This window comes from Pelobates fuscus, chromosome 10, assembly GCF_036172605.1.
Source record: "Pelobates fuscus isolate aPelFus1 chromosome 10, aPelFus1.pri, whole genome shotgun sequence".
In the NCBI taxonomy this organism is placed as follows: Eukaryota; Metazoa; Chordata; class Amphibia; order Anura; family Pelobatidae; genus Pelobates; species Pelobates fuscus.
In genome coordinates, this window is record NC_086326.1 from 21,111,874 (window position 1) to 21,124,650 (window position 12,777).

General features: G+C 39.4%; 1 protein-coding gene across 1 annotated transcript in view; it reads right to left on the reverse strand.

Annotated features, from left to right (window-relative positions):
• ZMAT4 (zinc finger matrin-type 4) overlaps positions 1 to 12,777 on the reverse strand; it is a 361,795-nt gene that overhangs the window by 281,074 nt on the left and 67,944 nt on the right. Inside the window, exon 3 of the mRNA XM_063434627.1 lies at positions 4,163 to 4,255. Coding sequence (XP_063290697.1) covers positions 4,163 to 4,255 — 93 coding nt within the window. The remainder of the gene's footprint in view (positions 1 to 4,162; positions 4,256 to 12,777) is intronic.

A 12,777-nucleotide genomic window follows, 5' to 3' on the forward strand; every position in this document is an offset into this window, starting at 1 on the left:
CTGTAATATTAAATTAAGCAATATCATCAGCAATAAGTTAAGGCATAATAGCCTCCATTTGCATGTGCAGTTTCACTTATTGCATTTCATTTGTCGAGTATACAGCAATATAAACACATTAGGCGGAATGTGTACAGCTAATTTACACAGCTTGCATGTTTCCCAAGTCCTAAGTAAATTAGCATTTTATTACTGTCGCTTTCACTTTATCATCCTTTATTTTCTGTTGATGATTTCAGCTGTGCCGCCTTACTCTGTAAAGGGTCGCCTCAAGTTATTTGTGTTGGGGGAAGGTGCGTGTATCATGTGCACATTTCACTTTTGTTCTCTTTTCCTTTTGTTCTTTTTTTTTTTTAGCAATATTTGTTGTCGACAAAAGAGAAAACAGGTCTTAACAATACCACATACCACAAAGTGTGTTCCTAGGCATTTAACCTAAACCAGAGAATTTCCATCTTTCAATGATCAATTGTCAGCCACATCTCCAGAGCTCTTAATGGTTGTGTCCATCTTTTAAATACGAATGTTTGCAAAATATCTGTGGCTGTTTGACTGTATAGAACCCCTCTACCCCTCATATCCCTGAGTGCTGGGAATCATTCCATGCACAATATTCGTGTTTATTCTAGACCAGAAGTTTCTCAAACCAACCCTCACGCCCTCTACCAGTCAATGATTTAGGGATTACCAAGTATCTAAGATAAACATCAGCCTTTGAGGAACTCATGAAGTCCGCAAAAACTCTATTTTTAAAATTATTTTTTGTGAGCGCAAGACGGCCTATAAGTGTACAAAAGGATTAAGAAATGTTTCACGGCTGGCACTCTGCCTATCAAATCATACTGCAAAATCCACTTTCAAAGGCCCACTGGTCTTGGCACAACCAATTATATGCTTAAATTGCTATGCTTAAATTGCTATTTATTTTATTCAGGCACAGGTAGTATTGAGCAATAGTGATGTCGCGAACATAACATTTTCTGTTCGCGAACGGCGAACGCGAACTTCCGCAAATGTTCGCGAACGGGCGAACCGGGCAAACCGCCATAGACTTCAATAGGCAGGCGAAATTTAAAACCCACAGGGACTCTTTCTGGCCACAATAGTGATGGAAAAGTTGTTTCAAGGGGACTAACACCTGGACTGTGGCATGCCGGAGGGGGATCCATGGCAAAACTCCCATGGAAAATTACATAGTTGATGCAGAGTCTGGTTTTAATCCATAAAGGGCATAAATCACCTAACATTCCTAAATTGTTTGGAATAACGTGCTTTAAAACATCAGGTATGATGTTGTATCGATCAGGTAGTGTAAGGGTTACGCCCACTTCACAGTGACAGACCAAACTCCCTGTTTAACGCACCACAAACAACCGCAAACAGTCCATTTGCGCAACCGCAAACTCCCCATTTGCACAAGGTTGGATACCAAGCTAGCCATGTCCCGTTCCTTGTCCTCACTGATGTCATTGAAGGTCTCTTCCTCCACCCAGCCACGTACAACACCAAGGGTCCCCGAAAGGTGACAACAAGCCCCCTGTATTTTTTTTTAAATGTACACTACTGTTACACCAGTTATGAGTTGCACTGGTGTTACACTGTGCCCTGGCAGGCCCTGAAACGCACACGTGTGAAGGAAACTGACTGCAATTATTTCACAGTCAAATTTCTAGTTTTTTTTTTTTTAATGTACACTACTGTTACACCAGATATGGGTTGCACTGGTGTGACACTGTGCCCTGGAAGGCCCTGAAACGCACACGTGTGAAGGAAACTGACTGCTATTATATTACAGTCAAAAAAGTTGCATGCTATTGTGACACCAGATATGAGTGGTGGCACTGGGCAAGTGGGCACAGTATACGATGTGAGCCTGACACACACACTGGCAGGCAGGCAACTGCAATTATATTACACAGGGGAAAAAAAAAGCAGACTGATGTTCTAGCCCTAAAAAGGGCTTTTTGGGGTGCTGTCCTTACAGCAGAGATCAGATGAGTCCTTCAGGACTATAGTGGACACTGAATACACTAGCCTAGCTATCGATTTCCCTATTAAATCAGCAGCTACACTGTCCCTCCTCTCACTAAGAATGCAGCTTCCGGGGGGCGGGGCCTAGCTGTCATGGAGGAAAGACGCACTTCATGTGAGCTCCCTCAATATCTCACTTTAAGCAGCTATCAACAAGCGAATTTCACCCCAGAAGGGGATGACCCAGCAATGTTGCTCCTACCTGACCGACCCGACATGCTTAATAGCGGTCAGCAACTCGACAGAGTCTTACTTACCTCCGTGTGGCAAGTGTGCTCACCGGGCGGGAGAGGCGGAGGATCTCCCGTTCCTGGGATGCCCAGAAGCAGCTACTTCCCGCCAGGAGCTCCGTTACCCCCCCTCAGACCGGTGGGGGTTATCCCGGTCCACCCCTGAGAGGCTGTCTGCAGCTAATGGACGCACAGAGCACAGCCGCCCAAGCTGACATACTCATCTGCGACTCTCCCAATATGGCGGCAGCCGCCTGTCCTCCTGGTACCAGCAAAGCATGGCAGGATATTGAGTCTAAGCTGGACAGACTCTTTAATCAATTTTGGAAGCAAATAACAAGCAGGAAGCCCCAACAAGCTCCACCACAGCCCCAACAAGCTCCACCACAGCTAAGCGAAGCAGTCCCCATTAAAATCCACCAACGCAAAAGGCGTCGAAGACGGGACTGGAGGCACAAACAGAAATGCAGAGCCTGCCCCACGTCAAGCACTCACCTCCACCTTAAGCCACCACAATGCCGCACCGGACGTGAAGCACCACCGGGACAGATCCGACCACCCGACAAAACAAGCTTCCACCACCTCAAGCCGCGAACCCGGCACTCAGCCAGAGACTTGCATTTGTTGTTCCAGGTATCAGGGACTCCCCGGGTCTGCACCTGGCACCCAGAAGGGATCGGATGAGCACAAGCAGTAAACAGCAGCCTGCCAAGCATTTCCCACTATAGCCGATCCTCCACACCATGCCTTTGATCACATTAACTGCTCTCTGCACATTAACTAATCGTAAAGTAGCAAGCGTTTAAACATGTCATTATTTCACCTCCTAAAGAGTTTATTGTCGTAGTTCCTTACATGCCTTTACCTTAACCGTTCATGTATTATGTTATTCACTAGTCTCATCTCATGGGGCGACTCACACTTGATTTATAACTAGTGGTGGAGCTGCTGATATAAATACACAGTTGATAACGTGCAAGCTACACCCTAAACATGACAGCCATCTTTCACAACAATGTACTGCTATATACTCTCAGTGCAACTAGCCATGATATACGCACGTTCAGCCTAGCATGCTCAAATATAACACACTTCTGTCTAAAAAAAAAAAAATTATAAAAAAAAAAAGAATGCAGCTTCCGAATGAATCTAAAATGGATGCTGTCCAGGAGGTGGGGGGGTCTGGGAGGGAGGGTCTGCTGCTGATTGGCTGGAATGTGTCTGCATTACTGTGAGGTACAGGGTCAAAGTTTACTCAATGATGTCGAATAGGGGGCGTACCGAACATCGCATATGTTCGCCATCCGTGGCGAACGCGAACATGCTATGTTCGCCAGGAACTATTCGCCAGCGAACCGTTCGGGACATCACTATTGAGCAAGCAAATCACAATACTCTTTGTGATCCCAATCTTCGTGGTTCAACACAACAGCTAAATATAACTAAAAACCAGCTTTATATGAATCAAATGTACTGATTCTATTATAATCTAACAGCACAATCTTTCTTTTACCAATAAAGTTCAAATTGTTTGACATTGTTTTACACTAAACATAGTCTATTTCACCTTTTCTAAGTATGTCACAGGTAGCAGCAAGCAACTACCCAGTGTCTATAAATCAACAGTTTATCAGATTATCATCCAGCATATTTTACTTGAATTTCACGTTGTAGCTTAACTGTTAAAAATGTACCTCCAATAAGCACCCACAGAGGTAGATATATTCTCAACACCATCATTTGACTTAAACATACTCAAACTATCATGGATTAATGATGTGGCACTTTCAATGACAGTGTACAGCAAATAGTCAAAATAAAAATATATTTTAATTCGCTCAAGTTTATATCAATAAAACATTATGCTTTCCTTCCTTTTGCAGACAATTTTTTACACTTACAGGGTCATCTATCCGAAGTTTCTTCGAAGGAGGTCCTCCATCCTCAGGGTGTAACATATAGTAAAGTCGAACTTTGTTTGCGTGTTTCTTGCTCTGAAACAAAGAATGAGATGTAAGATGTGTGTGTTAACAAGAAATCCCTTAATCAGTGCCTTTATGCAAAGAAATTCATTGCTTTGCAAGAAGCAAAGCAAACATCTGTTCATGGAATCCCAAGGTTGTCTTGTCATTCCAACCGAGTGGCTGATTAATCATGTCATTTTGTTCCTCCCCAATACAACATGGAGATGACACGAGCAATGTCTACAATGTGTCTCTAACCGTTTTACTTTTTTAATAGGAAAATGCCCAGTGCCAGTCGTAGAACAATGATAATGAATCATGATCAGTCAGAATAATAATATAAAAATAGAAAATGAAGTAAAAAGCTGATTGGTGGCATTAGCACATCTAAGCTTGCCCTCTCTGTACAAGTCTGATTAGTTGTTGCTTACAGCAGCCTGCGAGGAGAAGTGGCAGATATTAATAAATAAGTAAATGCAAATGTGTTGTGGAATAAAACAAGATGCATGGAAGAAAGCCAGTAATTAGGGAGTAAGAATGTTGGAGCCAATAATGAACACAAATTTGTTCTTCAAGGCAAGATTGAGTTTTGCATGAAACAATTTATATAAAAGTTACCAGGAAGGAAAGGGACATTCTGAAAAGTAAACTCCGCAAGCTTAAGCAGGAACATAGAACATGATTTGCATTTGTCCTTTATATAAAGCATTGATATTGTAACTCTAATTTAGGAAAGTACTTCTACTTTCAATATATGAAATGTAATGATCGATACGGATCTCATCTAGCATCTAGTAATGAGGACCTTACATTGCCGAGCATGATAAGCTTAGATTGATGATGTACTACAATGTTATCTTAAAGGATGGCTGATTACACTGATGTAACACCAGGATTTGACATCAGTATCAATTTTAAAGAATATTGATCACACACGGCATTGAAAATGAATTGCCGAGGTTGAAATTGTATTATGCACCTGCTTCTATAGCACATATATTATTTATCTTGTGTATGTATCTTAACATTTTCAATGTATCACAGGTAGATTGCCTTTGTAATACACTTGTGTTCAGTCACTGTTAACATACAATTAAAGGCAGGTGCACGAATAACTAGACATGTGCAATTCGTTTTGGGCCGAACGTAAATTCGGATGAATTTCAGGCAATTCGGACATTCGGATGCTTCCGAATGTCCGACGTGCCAAAGTGCTGAATTTCCAAAGTGCCGAACCGAATTGCTAAAGTCCCAAATTGCCGAAGTTCCGAAGTCCTTCGTAAAAAGAGGCAAAACAAGAGAGAGCGAGGGAAAATTATGTGAATGATAGAGGAAGGGGTAGATTTAAGGGTAGGGTTAGGATTAGGGTTTTTCGAAACCAAACCACATTTTTTGGCCCATGCACATCCCTACGAATCACATTATCAGCACTTTGTGAATTTGTTCACATTTGTAGCACCCTGCACATTTTTTTAAATAAATCTTTGGAAAAAATATTCTCATTAGAAAAGTGCCTTTCTGCTCTTGCTGTTGTGCACTGGCATATACCTACATTTTTCTTTTCTATAGATACTATCTGGACAATGAACCCAATATGACTCAAAAACCTCTGTACCTTGAACTAATATTTCACCCACTCAAATTGTAATAGTTTCATACAATTAAGTTTCAAATAGTGCAGTTATCATATTACCCAGAAATATAAGAGACTTATACAAGTCTTGTGACCCTCATTCTTGATGTGTGGACCTCCTCTAATAGCAGCGGGCATAGGAAATATTTGCTGATGCCTGATGCTCCTGCTTAATTTGACATTTTTGTTCTTTAATTTATGTTTATTAGTAGAGTTGAGCGGACACCTGGATGTTCGGGTACGGCGGGTTCGGCCGAACTTCGGAAAAAAGTCCAGATTCGGGTTTGAACATGACCCCGAACTTGAACCCGAACTCAAACAGGTAAGTCTCTACATTTACCTGTCACAGCACTCTGATTGGTTGGCTTGAAATCCACCAATCAGAAGCTCAATAAAACTAAATTCGTTGACCTTGAAAGGCTGATTTGTCATTATAATGGCCCATACAACTTGGTCTGAAGACATTTTAGGTGGTATATTAACTCATACACATTCTTTCGAGACCTCATGAGTAATGGAACTTTTGTCTGTTCTCAGTGTGTTTCTCATCTACTTTACAAGTTTTAGCATCTATTAAACGACAGTAAGTATGGCTCAATCCAAGCTGATGAATTAAGATATTTCAGTACCTTTGGGAAAAAAGCACCATGTAAAAATATTTAAAGAAATAATTCTGGTCTGAGTGCATTCATGTTAAAATGTATTTATAAGTTTAAGATGCACAATGCTCTTGGGTCACCATGACCGAGTCACTGGGCCACTCATTCTCATTTGGTGCTATGTTTGCAGCAATTTGTAACACATTTTCCTTGAAGGTGCCATTGTAGGTATACCATTTTGCAGTGGCAATCAGGAAACAAGTAACAGTTTTGAAGTTAGGTAGAGGTGTGAAAATTACATTTACACTGTCACTCTGTATAAGATGTGTTCCCTTTGAAATCATTTGTGAAAAATAATGGCTGTGCAAAAATGACAAAAGTTCAAGGTCTTTCTGACTAAGTGATCAGAGACTCCCTCCTCTGGAGTGACATTAACCGCCTGCTTTTACTCCTCTTCATTCAGTAGCTCTAGAGGGAAATGTGTACAATGGGTCACTGCAGCACCCCGAAGTCATAAAATATTAATTTGCTGGGAATCTAAGGAAGCTGATTGCATCTGGCTGTCAATTTATGAGTCATACACAAGAGTCACCCAGGAAAATTAATCAGAAATATAGATAGACCTACAGGTAGTGAGTATGATATTTGAATGCCAAATATTAATATTTTCTTAGTGACTGATTAAAATATTTTGGGTTAATTCCCGAAATATAATATGAACCTTTTATATAGAATTTTAAAGGTTTACTCTACAAATAATGCTTTCAGTGACAGAGAGATGAGAAAGGATTTAAGAGGTTCCAGTGATGCTGACGGTGTTTATAATGATGAAAAATTATATGGAAAGGTGATTCACTTTTAAAATATAGTCATTTAAATGTGGAATTTAAAAGGTTACATGCATTTCTATGATGCAATAAGGTTGCCACATTAAAAAGAACACTGCAGCATTATATTGCCATTTATGATTATTATTATTATTATTTTTGCCATTTATAAGTATTTTTATTATTATTATTATTATTATTGCCATTTATAATGTTGAGCGCCATCCCAACATAGTGTTCATTGTTGTATACCGCTGAATGCAGGTTTGTAATAATGCAGAGTATACTGGTGTACCCCATCAGTTACATTTATGGGTAGTTTAAGTTAGTGGTCTTTAGGGTAAAAAGACAACTGTTACCTCAAAAACATTTTTAACATCATAATTGTTTCATTAAGCATTGACGGGAAATGGATTTTATTTAATGAAGTGATGTAAATATGAGAAAAACTCATCCCTACTCATCGCTACCTTTCGTATATGATAGGATCCTTCAGCCATAACAGGCATTGTCTTTATGATCTTCCCTGCTTCAACCCCATCGAGGAAGACCATAGAGACTATCAGTTTTCAAACATTGTCTGAACAAAGGCAGAAGTTACCCACGTCATTCTAGGCATATCCATCCATACCATCAATGGGAGCTGTGATAGGCTGAAAGTGGTAAGCTGACACCCTCAGACACAGTCACCAATTTCTGCTCAGACTAATACTTCCTCTACAGACTGAGCAGCACAGAGGGGATGGGCTGCTGGGGACTATTGATTAGTATTAAAAATGTTTTAATGATGAAAGGAAGAACAGCACCAAGGGACTACTAAACCCACCTCAATGAGATGAAGCATTTACAAGGCCTGCAGTGTCCCTTTAAGTTGTCCATTTTTTTCCCAGAGACGAAGTTCATCATTCTGCTGTGTTGCCTATCCCACAGTTATATCATCACATCTTCAACTACGGTAGCGTAACTTTTTTTAGCCTTTATTTCAATCACATCACTCATTACAGAAAGATAGTCAAGCCATGATTTTAAGTGATTCTAAGAGATATACAATGTGTCTAGTACCCAGCAAACGTATCTGACATAATATACTTATAAGAAAAGTGTTAAATTGCATCACTTAATTTTAGATACAAATTCACAATTTTAATTCTTCCTAAAGCAAACGTGATGGAATTAACTGTGCTAACATACAATAAATGTGAAACTGACCTGGTTTAGTATATTTGATATGTGAAAATAATGTTTTGCCGGGGAAGGTAAAACTACAGCATACATAATGACCCAGTAAATCAACAACGAAGGCCAGTGATATTCTAACACAAGTCAGAGGAGAGTTACCAAGCAGAACATTACACAGATTTATCAACAGGCAATGATTATCCTTCTTGGGACATTGAAAACTATCATAAAAGTGGGAAAGAACGGTCTCAGAGTTCTGTAATCCAACATTCTCTACCCTCTGTCTCTTCTTCTTCTTCTACCTATCTCTCGCTTCATCTTTCAACCTTAATCTTTAGATCTCTACCATTATTTATTTTTGCAATTAGTGTCTTTCGGTGGGGGAACGTTTGCGCAGCAGTTAAACTTTTGTGGGTACGATAGAATCCCAATGATAATTTTTGAGATTTATTCCTGGAAAGTGTACTACCCTGGATGGGGGGTGGGGGAGATATATCCGCTATACTGGTTTATTTCTTTTTGTTAGTCTATGTCATGTTAAAAAACAAATCTCGAAATAAAGATTTTCAAAAAAATAAAAAATTGAAAAAGACAGCATATCAGTCAGACACTACCAACAGGAGTCTGCCTGCTCAAAACCGTGTGTCCAAGTTATCATGCAAAAAAAAAAAGTTTATTCTTCGTGCCATAAAAATGGATTTAAAAAGGTATTGATGTATATTTAAACAGTTTGATCATATATATACACAGTATTAGACATGTTTAAATCGCTAAGCCTGGTGCGGCGGCAGATATAAAAAGAGTGCTTCCTTTCAGTAGAAGCAAAAATGCTTCACAGAATTGAGGTGTGAATGGACAGTGTAAAAAACAGGCAAAACCTTCAGTAAATTCTTTTTAAGTGAGCCAAGGATTGAAAGCTGGGAACAAAACAAACAAAGTCACATTAAAGTGGCTAAATGGGACAATTAATGTGTCCTCGTCAAAATGTCTACTTTTTGAATGCAATCAAAAATATGTAGAAAAGTCTCTACCATTGTCGGAGATCGTTGATGGGCTGAAAACACATCAGAACTGAAGTGACTGAAGTAATTTCTACACAGAAGATAAGCAATAATAAAAGCATCCCACTGTGCAAACTCAATATGGTATAGATTTATCCTGAACATGTATAGAAAGGCTCGCTAGAAAACTGTTATTTCCAAACTTCGATTTATACAGTTTGCTTGCTAGCTTTGCAGCATTTCAGACAAACATCTCAGTTTAAAGGAACAATCCAAGAACCATAACCACTACAGTGCAAATTATAGTGCCCCTGAGTGCCCATGTGCCTGCCAAGAGTACGTAGTCAAATCGTTTAGGAATGGTTTGAAGACTTACTGGGTCCCACCAGGCGCATTTTACTGCCTACTCTGGTGCTAGAAGTTCCTGTAAATATACAGTTTAGGTGCTACAGGTGTGAATGAAAATGAAAAATGTTTTTAAAAGTTACACTTCCTGAATGTATATTTATCCTATACCTGTCATTTTCTGATGTGAGTTCTTTATTGTAGACCGATGTACCATGGTACACTGTCATATGTTAAAATTGTGTTTGTTCCATTGTATCAACAAATGTTCTATAAAAATAGATATATTGGAAATAAAAGTTCATTTAGAAAGGGTCAGTGTTGTTAAAATGAAAAAAAAAGACTCAAAAACACTCACAGCATATCAACTACCATGTCTGTCTGCAGTTGGTACTAGCCAAGAGAGCCAAACACATTGCCAATGCTAGCTACAACACTGGCTATGCATTCGACCAAGATAACAATAAACTCTGCAGCACATCATGTCAACATACTATTGGTGTCTACATGTGAATTGTGAAGTAAACATGTTCCTTGTAATTTAATTTTACAATCAAACTTGAGAGATAAGCTGATCCAGCTGTGTTTAATTTGATTTTTGTGATTGTTTCAATTCAATTTTCACCTTTTTTGCCATTTTGTGTTATTAGGAATCACTATACCAGTGCCACTGCCAATTGTTAACAAAAACACCAGAAGCAGAACAGCTAACACATTATAGTCCCTCTGATGCAGGAAACCCACAAGTCCAGTTCTGAATTTGAATCTGTTGTTTGATTGTTTGTTTGTTTGTTTGTGTGTGTGAGGCCAATAATTGCTGTTGCTAGTATCCCAAATTCAAACATCTAGTAGCCATTTTTGTAGTTTTACTTGATCAGAATGCCTTACAAACTACACTATGTAACCTTCTAAGATCAATATTAGGTGTCCTTCAATTAATTACAGCTTCTGTAGAACACCTGAGTGTCCTTTTAATCACCTTTTAGCTAATGAACTAAATTCACCTTTTGCTGTACTGAATTGATTAATTATATTTTGATTACACAAATCCTAAATATCTACCAGCCATAGAAGAGTCCATACATAGAGTCAGGATTAAGATATGATGGACAAAGTTTTACGTCTCCATGGTTACGTCTTACGGTTTACGTCGCCATGAGTTTGTCTTGTAAAACTACCCATTTTATATATTTTTCGAGCTCACTATGTCTCCTATAATGAACATTATTTAAAAGTTAAACTAACAATCTCCAGGTGTAACAATTTAGGGGACATCAAACCTTTTTTTATATATATTTTTTTTGTTTGCTTGTTTTCTTTTAATAGTTTGCTGGGAAATTTAAATAACGAACACTGATTCCGCGACACATGCAGTGTATGTTTAGTGTATATGTGTGTAAGGGATACATGCAGTATGTGTGAGGGATGCATTGTGTGTTTGTGTGTGTAAGGGATACATGCAGTGTTTGTAAGGGATACATTGTGTGTTTATGTCTGTAATGGATACATACATGTGTTTCAGGGATGCATTGTGTGTTTGTGTGTGTAAGGGATACATGCAGTGTTTGTAAGGGATACATTGTGTTTTATGTCTGTAAGGGATACATACAGTGTGTTTCAGGGATGCATTGTGTATTTGTGTGTAAGGGATACATGTAGTGTTTGCAAGGGATACATTGTGTTTTATGTCTGTAAGGGATACATACAGTGTGTTTCAGGGATGCATTGTGTGTTTGTGTGTGTAAGGGATACATGCAGTGTTTGTAAGGGATACATTGTGTGTTTAAGACTGTAAGGGATACATACAGTGTGTTTCAGGGATGCATTGTGTGTTTGTGTGTGTAAGGGATACATACAATGTGTGTGTAATGGGTGCATTGTGTGTGTATAATGGATACATGCAGTGTGTGTGTGTGTGTGTGTGTGTGTGGATGCATTGTGTATTTGTGTGTGTAAGGGAAACATGCATTGTGTGTGTGTGTGTGTGTGTGTGTGTAAGAGATGCATTGTGTGTGTAAGGGATACATGTAGTGTGTGTAAAAGAGTTTGTGGGGTGCAATAGGGGCTGATAGAGGGAAGCAGATTTTTATGATTATATTTATTTTTAAAAGTTTATTCCCCCTCCCTGCTTCTTACCAGTAGCCACTAAGATTATTCGAATATTCCCTTGTGGTCAGGTGGTGCTGTAAATTCTTAACCTTCACCTCTGTAGGTTAGACCTCATTCTTGCGAGCCCCATCTCCATGTGATATTAGATCATAGCCGTTGTAACCTGCGGCAATGCTCTGGAACCCAAGGCTTGTGAGAATAAGGAATGAGAGAAGTGAGGACCAGTCACCAGAGGCAAATGCTGAGACCCTCCTGGCACCTACCATAGACCATCAAAACCCCAGAGAGGGAGACATTTGATCTCCTTTTACCCAGGTGTGTATACATGTATATATTATATTATATAAATATATAATATAATATATCTTATATTGTGCATATAGGGCCCACGCTCACCGTGCTTCTGGTGGACCGGGCCTCTTAAATGGGTAGAAGTTGTACCCCCTGATACCAGCCCTGGCTCTGCAACATCCATGTGCAGCATGATAGAGCATGCTGCATTCCTATGAGACATAGACTATGTTTCCTGCAACTCCATTGTCACCAATGACAGACAAATTGTTTTGTGAATCCGTTATTTATAAATAATGCATCCTGTTATTGTAACCCACTCATAACTATCACAGTGAACCAGGCTTGGACTCGATAATATGTGATTGAAGGCCACCAGCCCATGCACAAACCTTCACAGTGCTTGGCTAACAAAGGGCCTGCACAATTCCTACATGCTCCATCCTACAATACTGTGCCAGTAGATATACCAGTATACCTAATGCTGCTCTAATCCACACCAGCATGGTGTGCAGTCCATATTCCCTTTGCAATCCCTCCCATGGTAGTGGTCCAAGGGGCAATTGCC